The sequence below is a fragment of the Cyprinodon tularosa genome, unplaced genomic scaffold (assembly GCF_016077235.1).
Source record: "Cyprinodon tularosa strain WSP-4 unplaced genomic scaffold, ASM1607723v1 ctg108, whole genome shotgun sequence".
NCBI lineage: Eukaryota > Metazoa > Chordata > Actinopteri > Cyprinodontiformes > Cyprinodontidae > Cyprinodon > Cyprinodon tularosa.
This window is the reverse complement of record NW_024037871.1, coordinates 1,195,235-1,218,884: the sequence shown is the minus strand read 5'-3', so window position 1 is coordinate 1,218,884 and position 23,650 is coordinate 1,195,235. Positions and strand designations below refer to the sequence as shown.

General features: G+C 40.3%; 1 protein-coding gene across 2 annotated transcripts in view; it reads left to right on the top strand.

The window, feature by feature from the left end:
* Positions 1-230: 230 nt before the first annotated feature.
* Positions 231-23,650, top strand: part of mxi1 (max interactor 1, dimerization protein) — a 49,676-nt gene continuing 26,256 nt past the window's right edge. The window contains exons 1-3 of one of the 2 annotated variants that reach the window (XM_038291245.1): positions 231-646; positions 3,084-3,186; positions 17,599-17,628. In XM_038291245.1, coding sequence (XP_038147173.1) covers positions 421-646; positions 3,084-3,186; positions 17,599-17,628 — 359 coding nt within the window. In that variant the 5' untranslated portion in view covers positions 231-420. Of the gene's footprint in view, positions 647-2,494; positions 2,971-3,083; positions 3,187-17,598; positions 17,629-23,650 lie in introns of those variants that run through there. The other variant, XM_038291254.1, reaches the window with a different exon arrangement.

The following is a 23,650-nucleotide window of genomic DNA, read 5'->3' as shown; positions in this document are numbered from 1 at the left end:
CCCTGTTTTATAATTCACTCTTTTCTGTGCCCCCATGAAAACTCGCTGGCCCCCTCCCGGCCCCCTGGTACATTTAGTCTAGAACTGCCACTGATTTTAAGAGAAAAACATAGAAAACGTCTTAAAAGCAAAGTCATGTATTTCTCAAGCTCCTAGGGTTATATGGAGAGGCGGGCACAGGGACCCTGCAGACTGCGTAAACACTGAGGGCCCGCCCTCCTGCTCTTTCCCATGCGCCAGCATCCACTGACACTGGCCACATTAAACACCCTGCATTCATAAAATAAGAAAGAAAGAAACGAGAAACCCTCCAACGAGAGCAAGCCCAGCCGCGTCCTACAGCCTCGCCGTTTCTGCGCCGCGCACGGCATTAGAAAGCCCTGAAAGTCTACAGAGGGATAGAAAGAAAAAGAGAAAAAAATGGCCAAAACTGAGAGGCAAAGACGAAGTTTGAAAAGTGAGGAATTCTTCTTTGACTCAGAAGCATCTCTGTTGGATCAGCAGGATTTCGACATGTCCAGCTGCGCTTTTAATGACGTCTTCAACACCAAAGAATCCCACATGGAGCAGATCACTTTCCTGAAAAATGTCCAGGTCCTGCTGGAGGCTGCGAGGTTTCTGGAGAGCTCCGAGCGCAAGGACGGAAGTGAGTTCATCCTTGCTGCGTTTTGATCCCTTTGCATTTTTTCTGGATTTCAGAAGGAAAAAATAGACTTCTTTGTAAAAAAAAAAAAAAAAAAAAGAAAAATCAGACAACAAAGGCCCGAGTTCATTGAACTCACTGTCTGCAAAAAGCACCCTCTATATGTTCCAGTAGAGTAATACGTGCGATTGGAGCATTGCGATTAGAAATGAGAAAAACAGTTTGATTTATTTTTAGACACTTCTGCATGCGTGTTGTTTTTTATATGGCAGCATAGTTGCTGCCCTAAAGGCAAGACAGGGATCTTTATTTTTTTCCTCCTAAAGCAGGTTTTATTGCGATTTAGCTGTGTGCAAATGTAATAAAATCTGATCACATTGCGGCGTCCTTCGGCTCAGTTTAGGATGATGTCATTGCCTCGCAGACTCTGTGGTAGAAAATGATCATATGTAACAGAAAATACGCAATAGATGCATGTGAATTTTATTTGACATGTAATGCTGTAGCTATTAGATGTGCAAAAATGTCCATTTTGTTACCATTTATACAACTATGAATAAGTTATGAGACTTTTTGCAGATGGCAAATCTCTATGCATTGAGGCCATGGCTTCGAATATATATATATATATATATATATATATATATATATATATATATATATATCTCCTATTGATGTCATATTTTTGAGTCGGGAATGTTTTTTTTTTGTTTGTTTTTTTTAAGAGGATCTTAGAAGATTTTTCATTTATGCAGGTGTCTACAAAAGTTGATTTTCTTTTATCGCTGAAAGATTGACAACTTGCGCATGAGAAGGGAACTTTTCACATGTAACGTGGGAATCTTCATCAGATCGCTGGAAACTGCTCCTCTCTCCCAATTGTTTGCTTCCTGCTATTTGGGGGCGTGCCGCGCTGCTTTCCACATGGCGCAAACCACTTCTGCAGTTGGTCAGCTGCCTGTTAAACCCTCCTCGTCCGTCAAAGTTCCCCACCAATCAGTCCTGTGCTCGTCTCTGACGTCACGTGTTGCTGGGCATGGCTTCCGTCGGTGAATACACTCCCATTGCCGCGGAGAAGTCTGGGACTTTTAGTTCTTTTCCTTTAACGCCTCCTTAGTCATATCTTCGGTTGGACAGACGGTTCTTAAATATCACTATATATAAAAATTAATCGAAAAAACAACAGTAATAATTACGTCTCTTTGATTTTATATTGCTTTTGTAAATGGACATTTAGAGAAGTTTCATAGGCTAAACACGCTTCCATGCGATACAAAAATAGTAACTGGGTTCATGTTTAGTTATTTGATACATTTGATTAAAGTCTAGATTTGAACATACATAAGTAACCAATTATATATTCAAGTTTAATAAAATACATATTAGAATACAACCTATAGATTTTGATTTATAATACTTTTTCACTTATCAATGCAATTTATACCTTAGTGACTACCCTAAATGTCTAAAGATACAATTCTGTTCCTATTTTAATGCATTTATCTCTCATTTGTAGACAATAACATTTATATATTCAGCATCTATTATTTTTTTAGATTATTGCACGTTTGGCTCTATCCTTGGACTCGTGGAGTCTGTTTTTAGGGTTTTTTTATGGTCATTTAGAAATACAGAATAAATAATAGACAAACTCTCATTGCCTAGTTTTTATATGAATTGAAAAAAATCTAAGAAATGGTCTAGAAAAAAAAAAAAAAATCTGATTTGTAGCCTCAAATAGTCGTTTCAATCCCATTCACCTTAATACTCAATGTCCCATAGTGCACCGCGTTTAAAGCAGCCTTTTCCCCTCCCCTCCTTAGTTCCTGCCTCCCAGCTCAGCAGCTAGGTAAACAAACAGGACAAGAGAGGAAACGAGCAGCAGCAGACGTTTTTTTGCTGGGTTCCTACCCCCCTTTGAGATATATATTTTTTAAATTTTTTGTAAGCTTTTTTTGTAACAAGACAAAATGAAATGCTGTTTCATAGAAAAACAGTTATTTTAATACACGTGTACGGATACTTTTTCTAGCAAAAATCTAAAACTACGGGTTTTTAGTATCAGTAGCAGCTTGCTAGCTCGGGTAATAAGGCTTTATGAATTGTCATTTAAATTTAAGATAAATACTAAGTCGTATTTACCCAGTTAGTGCTGATGTAGTGCTGTCTTCCATAAAAAAGAAGAAAAAAAAACGGTCCTGCAATCGTTTAGCTAGCATTTCACGCTGAGCAGGACAAGAGAAGATAGGGAAGAATGACTGCTGTCCAGCTTATTAATATCCAACGGTTATTGGAGGCGGCTGAGTATTTAGAAAGAAGAGACAGAGGTGATATGCTTTATTCTTTTAAAGGCCTTTAATGGCCTCCCAGAGCTGGTTCCTGCCTGCCTTTTCCACATTGATCTGCTGTCATTTATCACCGTTGATTCTCTTGTTTTCAGAGTGCGAACATGGATATGCTTCGACCTTCCCTTCAAACCAGAGCACAAACCACCAGAGGCAGAGGAAATTCCGAAATAAAAAGTTCATCAGTAACCACAACAGGTAATATGCTCTCTGTCATGTCATTTATTCCTGGAGAAATGTATTGTGCTTTATGAATGTGGACAAATATTTACCTATAAATGCATTTAAAATCCACCCAGACTAAAAAGAACTAGAAAAAGCTTTATATATATTCTTTACATAATACTTGATTCATTTTTAAACCATAGTGTTGAGGCTTAGAACATGTAAGAAGGCATTTTTGATGTAAGAGTCGTTTCAACAGCTGATTGATAAACCCACTTCCTGATCCAGGTTAAAAAAACTGACACAAGAAACGGCATAGTGTTGCCCCATTCATTTGTAATAATTGTGAAATATTTAGGCTTAATTAAAGAAAAAAAGTACTGTTGTTTTTTTATATTCTTTTATTTGATTCCTGACGTGTTAATTCTCTTCCATGTTAAACGACTTACAGCTGTACTTTCTGTTTCACTATAAAGAGGACTCTAATTGTATTTAAAAAAATCCTTCAAATAACGCCCTAACAGTAGTATTTGATTAAGGAAATGATTATAATTTTAAGTTTCAATAATATTCTGTAAAAATTTTAAAGGTATTTACTAAAACATATCTGGTTTTATAAAACAGGCAACCAACGTTGAAATGATTACAGCTATAATATTTTAGTTTATATTTTTGTAGCTACTTAGTTGCATGAATTGCACCTACATTTTGAATAACGTAGCTTTAGAGTAAATCTGCTTAAAGAGTGCAGAATAGTTTGAAAAAGGTTTACCATCTTAGGAGTGTTGGGTTGTTTCCCTTTTGTTTTTCATGAACAGAAATTACCAAATTTATATTTTTTGCTTAGCAAGTGTTACGCCCACCAAGGACACAACATATTTGAGGACACGAGACAAAAATGAGGGTTCAAAAAAAGATATTTTATTAATAAATTCTCTCCGTTTTAGTTGTTCTTGGTTCGGCTTCTTCAGATGTTCTGCGAAGAGAAAAATAGTTAACGGCCCTCAAATCCCGTGCCCCAAAAAAATAAAAAAAGAAACCCAAAGTAACAACAGAAAGTTGGACCTGGCAGGCCGATCAAACAGAATAAAACGGTACAGCAGGGGGCCAACCCTATACAGGGCCGTCGAAGCCCCTACTGGTACCGGTCTAAAGGCAAAAAATAACCTAAGCGAAAGAAAAATCGAAAACAGGACTACCGGTCCCGCCAGGCCAAAAACCTCAAGAAAAAAGTAAGAAAAAGGTAACAAAAAATAACACATGGCAGGCTGGAACGTCCGCTGCAGGCCGCAGCGACAAGACCAGTGCGCACCGCGCACGATGGAGCAAATGAAGCAGGTGGGAAGTGGCGTCCAAACGAGGTTGGAAAGGAACGCGCTAACGTGCTGAAGGCCAGCCTATTTATAGGCGGACGACAGCACCACAAATTAACATAATTAACTTGCTAAAAGAATCCCAAAATATATTAACAAAAGATCCTTCAACTAAAGTTTATAAGAAACAAAGAAAAGAAATGGACAAAAATCATAATGTGCCCGAAGCACATAACACCCCCACCCAAAGACTCTGAATGGGGTCTGAAGTAAAAAAAAACCCCAACCCATTCAGAGAAAAAAACAAACAGGACTAGAGACGCGAGAGTGCGTCGGCCACTACGTTGTCTTTACCACGAACATGCTGTATAGAGATGTTAAAGGATTGGAGTCGCAAAGACCAGTTCATCAAGCGGCGGTTTTTATTCCGCATGCGAGCCAGAAAAACTAACGGATTATGGTCCGTAAAAACAACCACAGATCCGCTAGAACCTCCAACATACACCTCAAAATGTTCCAAAGCAAGGATCAACGCTAATGCCTCCTTCTCAATGGTGGAATACCATCTCTGATACTTATCCAGTTTCTTAGAAAAATAAGAAACCGGATGTTCCACCCCATCAGTACCATCCTGGAGCAGGACAGCTCCGACACCAGAATCACAAGCGTCCACAGCCAACTTAAATGGTACATCAAAACGAGGAGCAGACAACACAGGAGCATTAACCAGCAAATGCTTAGTTTGCTCAAAAGCAGATTGACACCGATCAGACCAAATAAAAGCCACTTTAGGGCTAAGTAGGTCTGTCAACGGGGCAGCCACAGAGGAAAAGTTTTTACAAAACCCCCTGTAGTAGCCAACCATCGCCAGATAGCGGCGTAGCTCAGTACGAGTGGTGGGCACTGGGACAGAAAGAATAGCCTCTACTTTAGCCTCAACGGGGCGCACCTGACCTCCCCCGACCCTTTTTCCAAGATAGGTCACCGTTGCGTGGACGAATTGGCGTTTAGAAAGATTAACCGTCAAATTAGCCTCACTCAGACGCGTAAAAACAGTTTTTAAATGGTCAACGTGCTCAGTCCAGGTAGCAGAACAAATCACCACGTCATCCAAATAAGCCTCACAGAATGATAAACCAGACAAAACAACATTCATTAGCCGTTGAAACGTCGCTGGGGCGTTACGCATCCCAAAAGCCATCACGGTGTACTGAAGGAAATCATCGGGTGTGACAAAGGCGGAAATCTCCTGGGCTCTCGCCGTTAAGGGCACCTGCCAGTACCCCTTTAGCAAATCCAGCTTCGTAACGAACTGGGCAGCCCCCACATGGTCCACACAATCCTCCATACGAGGGAGTGGATAGCAATCCGGCCTAGTCACCCCATTTACCTTCCTGAAGTCCGTACAAAAACGGTCCTCCACGGTGAACTCCACGCACTACTGCTGGCAACAGCAAGTCCATGTTCCACCATGTACTCCACCTGCGTCTGCAAACGGCGCCGTTTGTCTGGGTTCACTCTGTACGGGTGTTGTTTAATTGGCCTGGAATCACCAACGTCAATGTCATGGCTGAGCACACGAGTCTGAGTGGGAATATCTGCAAACAGAGACCTATGAGACTGGATCAAATGAACCACATCAGCCTGCTTGGAAAAATCAAGGTGTGACAACAAGAGAGGCAAGTTCCCCAACACCGCTGAATTTGGAACCCTCCCTTCAGTAACAGCCGGGGAGAAAACGTCATCTTCAGGTTCAGCACCGGACAGCTCCTCCCGTGCATCTGCAGCTGCCCCGACATCTGCGTCATCTCGTTCACTGGAAACACAACTGATAGATTTATGCAGAGCAGATGCACGTTCGACGTACGGCTTCAGCATGTTCACATGACATAAGCGTGAAGTGCGCCTCCGATCAGGAGTAGAGATCAGATAATCACGATTACCAACCTTTCTCGTGATTGTATAAGGCCCACTATAGCGCGTTTGCAAGCTGGAACCAGGAACCGGAAGTAACGCTAACACTTTCTCCCCAGGCTGAAAAACTCTCAAAACTGCCCTTCTGTCAAACAAGGACTTCATTTTAGCCTGTGCAGTTTTAAGATTCTCTTTAGCAATCTCACACGCACGATTCAACTTCATCCGGAAATTACTAACATAGTCTAACAAATTCAGGTCAGATTTTTCACACAACCACTTCTCTTTCAACAGCCTTAAAGGGCCGCGAACAGTGTGAGCAAAAACCAAGTCCGACGGGCTAAACCCCAGAGATTCCTGAACCACCTCCCGAATAGCAAACATTTGTAAATGTACACCTTCATCCCAGTCTTTTTCAAACTCCAAACAGTAGGTGCGAAGCATTGTTTTTAAAGTTTGATGGAAACGCTCGAGTGCGCCCTGACTCTCTGGGTGATAAGCGCTGGAATGACAGTGCTTTATGTCCAATTGACGTAAAACCTGTGCAAAAACTCTAGACATGAAATTAGACCCCTGGTCAGTCTGCACAACCCGAGGTAAACCAAACAATGAAAAAAACTTTGTCAATGCTTTAACCACTACGGGCGTAGTTATTTTACGCACCGGAAAAACCTCTGGAAAACGAGTAGAGGTGCACATCACCGTTACTAAGAATTTATTCCCCGCTTTGGTTCGAGGCAACGGACCCACACAGTCAACCAATACTCTCTCAAATGGTTCAGTGATGGCTGGGATGGGATACAAAGGAGCAGGAGAAATCGTCTGATTTGGCTTTCCAGACACTTGACAAAAGTGACACGAATTACAATAGCGCACGACATCGCTCTTCAACCCTGGCCAAAAGAAATGACGCAAAATGCGATCATAGGTCTTTCTGATGCCAAGGTGACCCGCTAACGGATTATCATGTGCCAACTGCAAAATTTCTGAACGATATGGAGATGGAACAACAATCTGCTTCACCACACTCCACTCTTCAACAGGAGACACATTCAAAGGGGTCCATTTACGCATCAGAAGACCATCATCCAAAAAATAGCCAGTAGAAATGGAGTCAGGCTTATCAGTTAATGCATCGCCGAACAATGACTCCAAACTCTTATCACTTTTCTGGAGCTCGATCAACTGCTTCCTAGACCATGATAGCGTATTCACATCCAACATGTCATCCTCCACAGTTCGCTTCAATGGAACATGTTCGGATTCAGCGTTGAACAAAAAACTTCCACTCAAGTCAAACTCATCTTTCCTCTCGGCTTGATGACGTTTAAGTGCTGCACGCGTAACTGCGCATGACGTGAAAAACACCTGGGAATTTACGGGCGAGCGCATCTGGACAGTCGCTCAACACCGGAACAGGTGTAACCTCTGGGGTAACCAATACTCGACCCCCAGCCAAATCGTTGCCCATGATCATGGAGACGCCCGCTATTGGAAAACTAGGACGCACCCCAACCACAGCGTCACCAGACCACAGCTCAGACTGGATCACGATTTTATGCAGAGGAACGCAGATTTCTTGCATGCCAAAACCACGCACTGGAACATCAGAGCCAATCGCAGTGTCGTTATTCAACGGCAAGATTCCCTCCATAATAAAAGATTGAGAGGCAGCAGTGTCTCGTAATATTTTTACAGGGATCTTTTCACCAGTTAGAGACAAAGAAACAAATCCATCCATAATGAAAGGCTTAAAATCAGCATACTCGCAAGGCTGTGTTGAAAGCGGATGAACATCGCCTTTCACAGTTTTAATTAGAGCGACGGGCTTAGTGTTCTTTTTCTGCAAAACCGGGCAATTGGCTATAACGTGTCCACCCTTTTTACAATAAAAACACGTCCCATTAGTTTTTAATTCCAACCTGTTATCCGATTTGCCTCCCACGCCACCGAGCGCAGCAGATACATCTGTTTCAACAAGCGAGGCAGTTTTGGCCCACTCCTTCCCATTATTTTCAGAGTGGTCAAACTTACTAAAGAGATGTGAGCGCTCAAAATTACTTTTGTGCGTTAACATGTACTCATCAACGAGCACCGCAGCTTCTGACACATTTGAGACTTTATTTTCATTCAAGTAGGTGGTAACTTTCTCAGGCAAATTATTTTTAAAGTCTTCCAACAAAATAAGTTGCTTAAGCTGCGCATGAACCTATAACTGGTAGCAAAAATATCAACCCATAGTTGTATACCCAACTGTGCCCATTGACAGCCACACAAGCTGTTTAATATTAATAAAAGAGAGCGCCACAAACAGGAGCTGCACATTACTCATCACAAGAACTGAACGCTGCCTTGTTCTGCATGGCAACAGTCTTGATCAGATAAACTCAAAGTCTGCTGCCCTATTTATGGCGCTTAGGATGATTTGCCTAGAATCGGGGAAAATGTGTATACAGCTATGCCTCCACATTGAGAGATTGCATAAAGGGAGGCTTTTTAAAACCTCCAACAGAGGAATGTTCTAGATTTGACCATGTTGGGAAAATATACCCTTGGTTACATGGTTAAGGGCTGGTTATCCTCCCACAGCAGTGCGCTGCAGTGAGCTTGTTGCAGATATTTTTGATTTATGCCCAATATTGAAGCGTGATCTGTGCCATGTTATTGCACGCAACAACGCAAGAGGGACAATCACAAACTAGCTGTGGGTCTAGATACGGCTAAAGCGGTGAGGAAGTGGGGGCAAGTTTGTACAACAACGGAGGGACATGAGGGCAAAAAAGAGCGGGGATCCAGGAGGAAAAAGGGTCCCAGTGTTCCAGCACAGCACTTTTCTAGCTGGTCCATCTTCATGAGTCGTTTTCCACAATGGAGATCATACAAATAAAACAAGGCGGTAAGGTACCAAACAGGAAATACGCGTTGTGTAGAGCAGAGGTAGATTTGACCAATCAGAGGCGGCACTGTCTGCGGTCACCTACAATTTTGGAGAGGTGCACCAAAGTGTCTGTGGAAGGGGCAGGGGAACATTTGCGTTCACTGCAACACACACGCAGACGACCTGGTTTCTGAGTATAAACCAGCCTTTAGTGTCTCTTACACCATCATTAAGCTGTTTGTTGTGATTTAGCTCAGTTTATCTGCGTCTTCAGCATTCCACAGTGTTCATACTAAAATAATGCCAGGAATTTTATTTTCTGGCATTTTCTTCATCAGAAAGTCATCATTTCATGACTTCTGACAGGTCGAGTAAATCGCACGGCACACTTCATCCAGATAAAATGCTCTGCTTGGAGAACTTGTATCTCGACCTTCATGCAGTTATCATTTTAACACTTGATGGATCACTCACTCTGCACATGCGAACAGAAGGATAGTGAAGATGTCCTTTGCCCATGACCTGACTCATCTGTATTGTATATAAATAACACGGAATCTATTTTTATTGCACTGATGACCTTTGGCTGTAATGGACCATCATAGTATACCCACACCTCAATCTAGTGTGTTATTATTTTTTTCCTTAAAGCAGCAACATTCTTAAGTTAGTTCAATTGTCCTAATAGAGATGATGCTAAGGAATGTTTTATAGCGTTTACATTAAAGCTGAAAATCACTGAGAGCACTTTGTTTTACCATTGTCGGCTCGCTCCAGTTTGCAGCTGCCTCCTCAGTAGCGGGTTAAGGCTTAAAAGCTGCAGGCTTATCTGACTCTGTCCTCTCCTGCCTGCCGTTTATAGCAGGGATGCTTTATCTCGCTGACCCACTCTACGGACGTGCATACATGCACACATACATGTACACCCACAAGACTACAGGAGGACGCCTGATGCTGTAATGTCTGGCCTTGAGCCAGTTTATAATCTCTGCTACTCTGTTGTCATGTACTAGAGATTCAGATATTGGAGTCAGGATGTAGGAAAATGGTTTCTGATTATACAATATTTGTGAGGAAGTAATCTAACTGTGACCGATGTCTTTAAATAGGAGGTCAGACTAAGATAGCTGTATGTTCCTGTCTGATTAGGTTTTGGACCAGGGCGGACTTGAAGGCTGGCTTGTTGCAGGGGAGTGGTTAAAGTTACATAATTCAATTTCTGACTTGGATAACAGCATTAGTTATTTCCTGTTTTCTAAAATAATTTTTAATTTGCGTAAGATTTCTATTAGTGTAAATATTTTTGCAGAATGTGACCTGCTCTGCTTGGCATTCTCTTAATAGCTTCCACAATTTGTGCTGGATTCTTCATTCCTGAAGAGGTAGGCCATAGGCTGAAGCTCAAAATGAGGCTAGAAATAGGATTTCGCTCCACTAACCTGGGGACTACTTTTCGATAGCTGTTTTCCAATCTTAAATATGTACTCGAGCTGGGAAAAAAAGTTCTCCATGGGATACCTGCCAGTATTTGAGAAAATGGGTGCCAAAGGTGGCAGTTAACCCCAAAAAGTGACAAATTTGGGTCTTCTACCATTTTCAAACCCTTGTAACTTTTTTATTATTAAGGCTATCAGACTCAGAATTTAGATTCCCACAGAGATTCATACTTACTCAGAGCTTATATAGCAGCAATGTTCTGCGTGCTTTAAGTAAGGAGTTATTCTAAATGAAAAAATACACTTTTTAACAATTTCACAATCTCCCAAAATATATCTTTATTGCACATGAAAACTGCAATTCTTTGAATTTTCAATTGAAAAACTCTAATAGCAAGATACCCTTTTGTGTCTGGTTAACTAATTATTATGAAAAGTGGTGTGAATTTTATCACCTAGCAGACCAGTTACAATATTGGACGCAAAATTTTAGGAAATTATTGAAACACAGCTAAAATTTGAACAATGAAAACTAGGCACAAAGACATTTCTGTTTTTAAACAATGACTTTTATTAAAATTAACATTAACCATGTTAGATAATGTCAACTCATCACTTACACCTATGCACCAAGCAAGTGAATTATACAGTTCAATTGGCACAATCTTTCCAGCTGAGGAAATATTTAGATCCTCAGATGTAGGAGGCCAATTGGCACTCATGTTAGGGGCACTCTTAACTGCTTGTTTAAGAGTTATACCTGCACTATAAATGGTTCTGGTACAGCCTCATTGTGCTGCATATGTACCACTTTCCTGAACTGTCTCTCCACTACTCGACAAAGTCTCTTGCGATCCTGATGACTCAGGTTCAGTTGATGAACCCTTGTTGAGAAGTTCTGTAGCTTCTGTAAATACCATTTCACTCAGGTTTTTCCTCGGAGGCTTGTAGAAATTTAGTTGGGAAAAGTCTTGCCTCAGTCTTTTCTTCAGAAGATCTGATCTGTGAAAAATTGACAAGGAATAATAAATATATGCTGATGTGAATAATCCATCCATCCATTATCCAACCCACTTTATCCTTCATGGGGTCGCGGGGGTTTCTGGTGCCTATCTCCAGCGTTCACTGGGCGAGAGGCGGGGTACACCCTGACAGGTCGCCAGTCTGTCACAGTGCAACACAGAGGCATACAGGACAAACAACCATTCACACCTAAGGACAATTTAGAGAAGCCAATTAGCCTAACAGTCATGTTTTTGGACTGTGGGAGGAAACTGGAGTACCTGGAGAGAACCCACACATGCTCAGGGAGAACATGCAAACTCCATGCAGAAAGACCCAGGGTTGGATTTGAACACAGGACCTTCTTGCTGCAAGGCAACAGGGCAACCCACTGCACCATTGTGCAGCCCTGATGTGAATAATATCAAAATCTATTAATGAATCATAATTACCTGTCACTTCCTTGACCATGGTGTTCTTGTATCATTTTCTGGAACAGGGAAGAGAGCTTTTTCATCCTGAAGATTTCTTGTTTTTTAATCAACTGTGCCCAAATTCACAAAATTCATTCTGTGTACACAGTGGCATACTCCCAGGCTTCTGGCATACTGTGTGAAACAATGCAAAATACAGATGAGTTAAAATGCTTACTCAATCTTAAAATTAACAATGATAGAATATCTCTTTTCATACAAATTTATGGTTAAAATGTTTTATTTAAAACTGCATCCAAATGTGTATTCTACATTTTTTACTACAATATAATTTCTCTATAAACTGGGCTTAATTTGTAAGAATAATCAACTTTCAAAAATGTTTAAGCCCAGAATGTAACCCTACCATCAATATATGGTTCACTCTCAAGTATTTGTATTTCACAAATATTCTACTTGAATTATCTGAAATTTACCTTTCATCACTTGTTGTAGCCCCCAGAAATCTTGTATATTCTTTGTAGCATCTTTTCCACTTACATCCTTGAGGATGGATTCATCCATTTGCAGTTCAGTTGCTTTAACCAAACTCCCTAGCAAAGAGAGAGTTAAAAAAGTTCAATCATAAACCAGCTGCCAACAAATAATATCAAATACTTTTTCTCTGTTTTACGAGACTGAACTGGTAGTTGGGTGACAAATTTAAAATCTAACCATTATTTGACAAATGAATTAATTGCCTATCATCACTTCAAGTTCATAATAATGCCTTTTATTATTTTTGAGGCCCTACACATAGCCTTCATACGCTTACTTCACAATGAAAAGAGCAGGCTTGGGCTGGCACCAATTACACATGCATTTTTTTAAATCAACATATGTATTACTTTTGCTTTTGGTTATAAGCCACAAACAAAGATGCAATCTGCAAATTATCTACTCACCAGCATTTATAGTTTCTGCTTGGACCATTTTTTCTTTCTTTGTCTTGTGTCCTTCTTTCACAAAGTGGTCAGCCCTCTTGCAAATTATACAGACAGCAGGAAGTACATTGCCAGACCTCAATGATTTAGTCGTGGATCTCAACTGTTTTTACAATGGTGGCCGGCTTGTCGTGGACGTGGCTGTGGAAGACTCGTGATCAGAATCAGAACCATTGTTGTCACCACCATATGCTCCCCGTTTTTCTGCTAGTTTTTCAGCACTGGCAATTCGTTTCTTATCGATGAAACGCCTATAACAAGTTGGATGAAAACCAAGTTTTTTCCCCCTAAGAAGCCAGAAAGAGTCTTCTGAACAAGCCAGGGTTGACGTGGAATCGTCATTGTTATTTCTGGCGGACTCATCGTGTACACATACAGCCTCCGCCAAGGTGCGGTCGATTCCGTCAATTTCTAGCCACTTACGGGCACATACAACCAGCTTCTTCCAACGAACAACTGTCAGTGGCTGTGTCCGTTCTTTGTCCATCGATGATATGTGTGTGATGCATATATAATCCACATTTTTCTTGCGTTTTCTGTCTGATCCAACGGGAACGCTCTGCTCCATGGGGGCCGCCATGTTTGTTGTTGTACTCCTCTTTCCGCTTCTGAAGTGGAAGAGCGTACCTGAAGGACGCACTCTGATTGGCTAACGGCTAGGCGGATTGATTCGAGCATAGATTAACGGTGTGATCAGGCTACCGATATAGTTACACTTTTAAGTAATTACTGTAAAAATACTGGCGCAAAGTGATTGGAGAACTTTTGGTTATGGGCTCAAAATGCACTTAGGATTTTATTGTAGTTGTCATTTAGTAGTCCCTAAATAGGTGGAGCGAACCTGAACGATACAGGCTTCAGCCTATGGCCTAAGGAACAATCGACTGGAATCAAACACAGTTTTGGTAAACACAGGGTTTTATTGTCCTGCAAAGGGGATGTGGGTTACTAAGCAACCCAGATGAAGCTCAGGCACTGTGACAGATATTGACGCAAATTATGAAAATTATGGTTGTGTTCATCTCCTGTTTGCGAAACACTTAAGCAGATGTACATGTCTGGAGAGCTGCTGCCTTTTCAAAAGGAGTATTTGTGCAAATTCTGGGCGTCTACATTGGTTACATTTGGTAAATTCATCTTGACTCACATCGCAATGAATGTGACTGGATGTTGTATGGTAGAGCGTTTCTAAGCATGGCAGCAGAGATATTGATGATGTGAGTTAATACCTTTAGAGGTCATGTGCAACTGCCAAGGCACTCCGAGTTACAGGTAAAGAGCTCTGGCCAGCATATCTGGAGTAATGTATTTTTCTTGTCAAAGATGTTGTCTGTACTCTGTTCTTGCTCTGCCACAATGGTAAGGTCTTGTTGTGTTGATGTACAGAGCTATTTGAGAGTATTTTTCTGTTGTAAAGGGGATATTGCTTCACGTGTCATTTACCTTCATTATTTTTTACATATTTATATTGTATCGGGCCCAAACATAAATGCATGGTTTTATACATTTTTTATGTTAGACCAACATGATGTGGTCCATGACATGAAGGGAAAGTAACATATTTTGTTACTGCAGGTCTTATGTGGTATGTCTGAACAGGTTTGTTTCAGTCTCAAACAAGTTTGTTTCAAGGATTGGCCTGAATTTAGGTCAATTCTCCCATGAACTCCCACCAGCTTCCCTATCAAAAAGCACGCCCAAAACATAGTGCTGTCCCTGCCTTGTTTCAGAATGCACCGTTCGTTTTCTGTGTCATTTAGAGTTTTGCTAATTTGGCATAAACCAGATCGGTAGGTGTAGTTCAATTTGAATTTGACACAGTATCTACCTGGAAGGGCTCCTGTGGAAAGAAAAGTTTGGGACATTCAGTTCAATTCTATCAGCTGATTGGGTATTTACCAAGTGGAACCCCATGTCAAGCTTTTAGCCAATCACAGCAGTAGTAGTAGCCAAGTTTTACAGCAGTAAGGCCAAACATCTCAGCCTTAGCCACTTTGTCGTCCATAGGAGCGGCAATAGGCGACATGATTATAACTATAGGATCCCTCTGCAGATTCTCGATTTGTTTCACAATGAGCAGAGTTGATTGACAAATGTCTAAAAACAGATAGGGAGAACACACAGTCATCAGACTCATTCGCGAAGGCAAAAATCCTTTAATTTTGCTCTTTTTTTATTTTTTAAGAAAAGCAATAGAAGGTATTCCAGCTAAAACACTCTAATTAGTAACGTATACAAGTACATTTATTGGCACAATCAAGTTTGTTTTGCTTCAGTCTGCCGCCACTGATTTATGTCATACACATTACTGCCTTCCATTGGTTTGTAACATTTCTTTATTCAAGGCTAATGCATCTATCAGCCCCTGGCAAGGTGGATTTTCAGGAGTTTTTGAATTCACAAGTCCCGCAACAATGTACTGTAAGGTTAGAGTTTTGCTTAAAGGCTAGGGAATTAAATTTTGGCCTAATCTGGTCAGAACTCCTCCTTCCTTTTTTTTTTTAGCTGTCTGCTGGATGTCTTGTGGAAAACTGTGATCAGGCTTTCTTCTTGGAGTTCTTCCATACAGACTGAGGTTCTCTGCAGCTCACAGTTGGAACGTAAACACCAACAGTAAAAAAAAAAAAAAAGATTTCAATGTTGTATTTTTGTTTTTTCCAATACTTTTTTTCCTTCTCTATATACCTAATTGTTGCTTTACATCCAAATGAAAAATATTTAAATTCTATAGTTAAAGAGTCTCGAACTGCCACCATGTAGGGGAGTAAATTACGCTGTACCCAAGAACCTGAACCACATTAAAAGAAAGCAGTTTAAGAATCAGGAGGAGGCCGTGTCTGGTCTCAGTTTGTTGCCATACAAAGACACTCAGGGACCAGCTGATTCACTTTACATTAATAACACAGGACTGAGCCCGGGATGCTGCTGCGTACGGCACTGCATGCCCAGCAGCAATCACACACTTTGGATTTAATACTGTACTCAGTGGAAGCATAAGTGCCTTCGATGTCACATGCATCCTCAGAGCTCTGTTGTGCATTACTGAGTAAGAGGCTTTATGATGCTGCTGTGAATGCCTGGATGTCATGTGGATATTTGCTCATGTCAAGTCTTTAGTATGTTGGGTTTTCTTTCGCTTGAGTTGGTTTTCATTTTGCAAATCTGAGCCTTCATTGGATTTTCCTTTTGTATTCAACCCTGATCCAAATCTTAAAACCAGGGGAAATAAAGCTACAAGCATTGGCAGCTGTTTTCCATGCTGGATCACAGCAGAATTATAAGACAAGAAGAAATGTGTGAACCTTCCGAAAAAAAATAAAAATAAAAGGGATTACGATGATCATTAAAGATTATATTTAACAGGGTTTAATGTCATTAAAAGTCATTAAATTATTATTTTTTTTATCAAGGCCTTAATTGGCATTAAAATTCATTAAATGCTATTATCATGGCATTTAAAATGCTTTATTTAAAAAGAAAAAAGTAAAAAAAAAAATTGTGTCAGATATATCAATTCATTTATTTCTATAGCGCCAATTCAAAATACATGTCGTTTCAAGGCACTTTACAGTTCACCAGATCATACAAAAGTTTTCGATCTAAGAAAAAAACAGTTGATAAATCAGAAATAACTTGTGTTCCGTGTTTGTGCGGAAATGCTTCCGGTTAATCGTAAACCCCTATGTTCGGAAAAGAAGTTCGAGGCGGAGGAAAAGCTAGAGAAAATGCTTTTCCTACAAATTTCAACAAAAGTGGCTGAAATAAGGAATTTGGGACATGGCTGCGGCCTGTCGACAGTAAAGATGACGAAGGATTTTGCCATATATGAGAGTCATTGTTGAGTCAATGTTGATGGCATTAAAATTATTTCTAAGAGCATTAAAAAGCATTAAATTAGGGTTACTCGTTACTGTATGAACCTTGTTTAAACTCCAAAATGTTTTGTCATCAGGTGGTTCAGTGGGGCATTTTGGCTCAGATCTTATTTAATTCATTTGGATCTATCTCATAACCTTATCTGAATTTAAAAACACCTAAATTAATGCATTAAAACTATGCAGTGGTGGCGTGTTATGAGGGCCCTGCTTGTGCAGCTTAGCAATCCTTTGTCATCTGGGGTTTGCAAAATTGTGGTTCCTTGACAGAAAAGGGCATGGAGGCCATGTTTATTTATTACTTAAAATTTTAAGGAACAGGATCTTTGACTGTTGATCAGTTCATAAAACATTTTAAAAAGTTGCTTTATTCCATTTATTTCATGTGTTTACTGCATTAGAAGGCTGCCTTTATTACCTTATCATGACGCACCAGGACAAAAATGCAAATGTTTTATCTTTTCTTGTTTTAGTGTAATGCTCAGGAATGTTTTCTATGCTTTTAACTTCCTCAAAATCCAGTCCATATTTATCTTTCTGTTTGTGAAGAGCTCCCCTGTGATATTTATTGACTGCTAATGTTTTCTGTATTTTTTATTTTTTTTTTCAGGTCAACACACAACGAACTTGAAAAAAACAGGTGAGTTGGCATTATTTTATCTTATAACATTTCATGTTTATAGTACAGGGAAAACCTCACACACACAGCCACACCTTGGCCTTACAGGTGAACGAGTTCATTTTGTTTCACTTTCACTTTTCTGTGAAACAAGTTTGCCATCTTCTTGAAGTAAGCTCTACATCTTCAACAGCTGTTTTTAAAAGCAACAAACTAACATTGACATCCTCATGCGTGTTTATGCAACGCCCTACTGCCCCAACCTCTGATGTTTGCTCTCTCTTCTCCTTTGTGTGCAAAGGCTGAAGCACAAAGTCACGTTTATAAAGTCCTTGTGGCTTTTGCATCCATCTGAATGTCTGCATGCAACTCATCCTTTGTTATTGTGTTGTTCTCAGCTTTGAGTCTTTGTTCAGAGGTCTGGTTTAGGTTTTTAGATAAAGTCGAAGGTTTGGAATAATTATCGACAAGCAGCTTCCCCCAACTATAAATTCTCAGAGTCTGCAATTTCTCTTCAACAATAAATTTTATACTTATAAAATAAATTCTTAAATGATTCCTATATATATATATATATATATATATATATATATGTATACACAGTTGTAGCTCAGAGAGAAGACTAGTGACCATACGATGAGAAAGTTTCAAGTTCTCAGCCTTATAATGATAACATGCCTTTGGGGGGTGTTGTTATCTTAGCTGTGTGAATGAGGTTTGTAGAGCAACTTTTTTGATGTTTGCTGATGTGCAACTAGACACTGTTGCATAAAAACAATGGCGGAACAAATACCCAGATCTCTTCACAATGCAATGTAACTTGTAAGTCTGTTCAAGTCATTTTCCTTCTTCCATAACAATGCTTTTTTTGGCCTGGCGTGTGAGTATCATTAGTGATTAGTGTTACAGAAGCTTGTCATATCTGTTTCTGGTGTGGCTGCTTGTTTGAACTTCAACTAAGTTTGGTCTAGCATTAAGGCGTAGAAATATGCAACATTTGTTCTTTCTTTGCACCTACTAGAAGCTTTGGTTCTTGCTCTTCATGCAGAAACTGTTTACTAAATACAATACAAAGCCGTCTGTATTTTGAGTTTCACCTGAAAAGTTGCAGGTACACTGAGTTTTCATAGTAAGTGCTGTAACTATCTGCACATTTACAGTCAAAGCTGAGCTTAAAGCTGTAGAAACTTTCTTATCATGATTGTGAGATTTTTGTTGATGGGTGAACAATATAAGCATGGCAGCTTTTTATTCAAAAGACTATAAAATACTTGATGCTTTCAAAGGTTTTACATAGTTTTAAAAAGCTTATTTTGGTGCCCATGTTGATGCCTATCTGCTGTGGCTTCTTGGACAGACGCAGATTTAGGATTCTTTGCAGCCCATCCTCTGAAGAAACCGAGAGAAGCCCTTATCAGATTAAGATTACCGCCCACGTAGGAGTCACCTATGTTTACGCTGTGTGACTTTGCAGGTTTCGAGTCAACCTGTTAAGGGTTCCCTTCGACTCTATAAATAGGAGTATCTAAACTTAAAGTGTTCATTACAAGCAGGGGAAAAAAAAAAGGATGCCTCCTGTTTCATTATCTCAGAGTGTGTGGGAACACTGAAGGGACGTAGGAGGATGAATCAATTCAGCGTGATTACATATCACCTCAGCTTGTTTTTTCTCACTACAATCCCTGGCAACTTCCTCTGAAAGCTTTGGAACATTGGAAGGAGATTCATTGGGTTAAATGTAGATGAGTTGATGTGTCATTTCTGTGCTAACGTGCATAGCCAGTCTTTGGAGACGCCTGGCCTCAGCAGATCAAAGCACCAGAGCTGCTGGGCTGCATTTTACAGTGTTCCACCTACACAAATGCATTCCGATAACAGCGCCAACTTATTTCAGAGATCACCATGTTTTAGACTGTGGTTGCTTATCTGTGCTGTACGATTTGTTACAATGGCCGTTAATGGAATATAATATCAATCACAGCAGACCCTAGAGAAAAGCTGTTAATGGGCAAACAGAAAGAATCTTTGGTTGGTTTTCAGTGCTGAAAAAGAACCGAACAGTACAGACAAAGAACTTATCAACATGAAGGCTTTTTTGTAAGTTATTCAGGAAGTGTTACATAGTTTTCCTATGAATAACTGATTCAGTGAAAGAGGGCTGCAGTTGTGGTTTGCCGGCATAACCGGAATTTCTATGGAACTATTAAGCAGAGTTGAAAGGAAACAACCAAACCTGGAGTCCAGTTCTCGTCAGTAATTAGCATACACCTTTTATTACTAGCATGAGTGTCATATTCATTGCTGACTATTGAATCACACCAATCAGCTGGTTTGCCCAGATTCCCTTAAATTTAAACAGCAGATATTTGAATGTGAAACCAATCTTATCCACCAGTCTTGTCTCCATCTGCAAAGGCCTGGTAATCAGCCACTGTTAATGCTCTTAACTTCACATTTAAAGTTCGGAACACTACCTCATGAGCACTTTCTATTTATTTTTAAGTACTTCAATTAAAAATGGAATAGGAACCTTGAAGATGTATGACAGTTTAGGGGTGTAAATGATAATAGTCTTGTATCGATGCATAGAACCAACAGCCAACGAATCCGATGCATCGACACGTCCACAAGAGTATTAATTCATTTTTGTTTTTTCCCTCCGGTCTATTTTTATACATTTGCTCTTGGACGTAATTCTGACTCCCGTGCTCCAATGGCGCTAAACCTATTTTGCTCTCCTACCTCGCTTTCTTTAGCCACTACGCTCTTTTAGCTTGCAGTATTTTTTGCTGCAAGGCCTTTCAGAATCTGTAACACAGAGGCATTATTATTTTTCAGTGAGTAAGGTTTTCAAAGGCCTATATGAGTACAACTTTGCTACTTCTGTTATTAGCTGTTGTCAAATAAAATGAATAGCTATATTACAACTTTTATTGATTTATTTCAAATTTGAAACAATGTCTAGCCTGTAAGGCAAAAATAAGAAATTAACCAATTAATCAAATATTATCTTGGTGTGTTCTTAATAGGGTTGTCACGATACTAAACTTTTCAACTCGATACCGATACTAAGGAAAATATTCAATACTCGATACCATTTTCGATACCACAAGGATAAAAACAAAGACTCCAAAATTCTACAGAAATATTTTCATTAATAAATAAAATACAATAAATAAATACAATAAACAATAAGAACAATATTAAAGGTAGTGATGGAGAGCATATAAAAAGGTCTGATCAGCACAAATAGAAATAGGCTTGCCTCTCAATACAGTGAATATTATATTATATTACAGCCAGTGATGGGACTAACGGCGTTGAAAGTAACGGCGTTACTAACGCCGTTACCTTGTGTTAGTAACGAGTAATCTAACTAATTACTTTGACTGTAACTATAACGCAGTTACCATTGCAGGCACCCCGTTACTGCGCGTTACTTAGGTCGCGCAATGAACCTTTTTTCATGTTAGGACTCGTGCGCAGCTGCGTGAAGCTGACACCCCACCCACGTCAAAAAACTCTGCAAATAGACTGAATGGTTAGTGCAACGTTAGTGCAGATTTGTGCAGAAAAAAATATTGTTTGTGCTACTTTTGTTTAAGAGATATTAAAGATTATTTTTTTAGGTCATCCAGAGGTGCGCGCCTTGTCATGAGAGAGGGGAGGATGAGATTCCGTCTGTCAGTTGAATAGGTGGGTGTTTCTGCTGGTGGGTGTTAACGTACAGCACACACAGAGAGATGGAGAGTGAGGATGACTCCAGCAGCAAAACAGCGTTTTCCACATGGAAATACCGGTGTTACGTAGAGCTGCGTTTCCCCATCACATAACGGTTTCCTCTGCATCTCCACACAGCGCAGGCGGCAAGAGTCACCGCGCTAGCGACAGGAAAGGCGCATGCTCGCTAAAGGCGCGCAACAGTCGCTCTGTGCTCGCGCCACAGGAGAAGTATGGAGAGCGTGAACGATCAAATGAACCTGACAACAGCCAGAAATGATAGCCTATATGGAGAAAGGGAGAAATCTGGATGGATGGATGGATGGATGGATGGATGGATGGATGGATGGATGGATGGATGGATGCTCTGCCTTCTCAACCTACTGTATTTTTTATTTTAAACATTATTTGATGGCCTTTGTGGCAGGGATGGAGATCCATATTTTATGTCACACACAGAGTATACATCTAGATAGATAGATAGATAGATAGATAGATAGATAGATAGATAGATAGATAGATGTTGCAGTATCTATAACAACCCAAACACACAGGATTTCAGAATTAGACATCCCCAGTTATTAATTTCATATACTCACCAGATCTGAATGTCCTGTTAAAAAACTTCACATAGCGTTCCCCCCTGATGTCATTTACGTTGAGTTGCAATAAATGCTAAACTGTCTGCAGGTTCTTGTCTTTGTTGTCCGCTCTATTCAGCTGGCTTTGGAAACACACGGCGAGAAGGTGGGGGCTGGGTGGTGAGGGTTACGGGGGCGAGAAACGCAAAAGTAACGCAATAGTTACTTTTACTAGTAACTAGTTACTTTTATTGTGGAGTAACTCAGTTAGTAACTCAGTTACTTTTTGGGAGAAGTAACTAGTAACTATAACTAATTACTTTTTCAAAGTAACGTGCCCAACACTGATTACAGCGTACTAATTCATATTTCCATGAGGGAGAAAAAAAACCCAAGATTAGAAGGGCTTTAAAAGCAGCACATTAAAAGTCAGACATTTCTAATCCTTTTTCGTTGCTAATGGCTAATCCAATTCCCCTACAGTGCCTTGCCTTGCTGCAAGATGTACGTATCAGGCGTAGTTGCTCACCCAAGTGTGTTTGGCTTATACCATGATTCTCCAGCCTCTGCTGCAGCAGCACCAGCAGCCTCTGATCCATCTTGAGACCTGACCGCAGCATTTTCCAAGACTTATCAAGCCTGTGTATCTGCAGCCAACGAGACGATCTGCCTTGCACGCCTGGCACAGGTGTTGATAACCTCTGCGATGTGCAGACTAGCAGAGACAGCGGAGACCTCTAAAGGTGGATAAAAGGCATTGAAAAAGAACTCCACCAACTCATTCCAAATACTTGGAAGGAGATAACATGCGCTGCTCGCTCTGCTGCTTTGATCTTGTACCTCATAAGAGCCTTATTCAGCTTCCACATGTCACCTAATTATGCAGCTTTAGTTTGGTTTAACAAGAAAAGGCCTGTAGGCTTGTTCTTTTTCACTACTTTGATCACAAAAATGTAATTTTGAATGCAGAAATAATTATCCTTCATAGGGAAAAACGCACAGCTCAGCATTTAAGTCCATCATACCATCAGATTTTTACCCTGCTGCAAAAGCCAGACTGGTACCAAGTTTCTTTCTAACTGCATGGCATTTCGCATGGAAAGATTTTAGTAGCTGGTGCATTATCAGTATCTGCCTCTGGTGGATTCTTATGGGATTAAGTATGCAAGCAATTAGTAAAACACAGTGGTTGCGTGTAAAAGAAGGCACTTGGTCCCAGTCCTGCTTTGGCGACATACATGACATTACAGAGATGTCCACATCAGTTGGCTTCACTGCCCTATTTGGCATTGACCTTTAAACCGCCAGGCTTCGGTCCCCTACGACCAGCTGCTCTTTCATAACTATTCGGGGCTAAATGGTTAAAATAATCATGGTCTGATACTGGCCTCATTGTTCTGTGCACTTGCGGTACAGTTGTTTTTAAGCCATGTCTACACTCTGGCAGATATTTAGCTAAACTGAGATTTCCTGCTATGTATGGAGCTCTCATCTACCTGCTAAATATTTTGGTCCTGGTGGAGTTTAGCAAAACATGTATAGTTTGTGGAGTCTTTGAAAAGCTGCTGCTCATGCTTCCTGACGTGAAGTTGGTGGAATCAGGCTAACATATTGAAATAAAGCCTTTGTGGCCTTCAAGAAGTTTGTTTGCTCATGGACAGTTGTTTTCCCATCTTCAATAAAGGTAAGCGGGAGGCATAATGTCCCTAATCAGCAAATTTTAATATGTTTGGGAGGGTCCT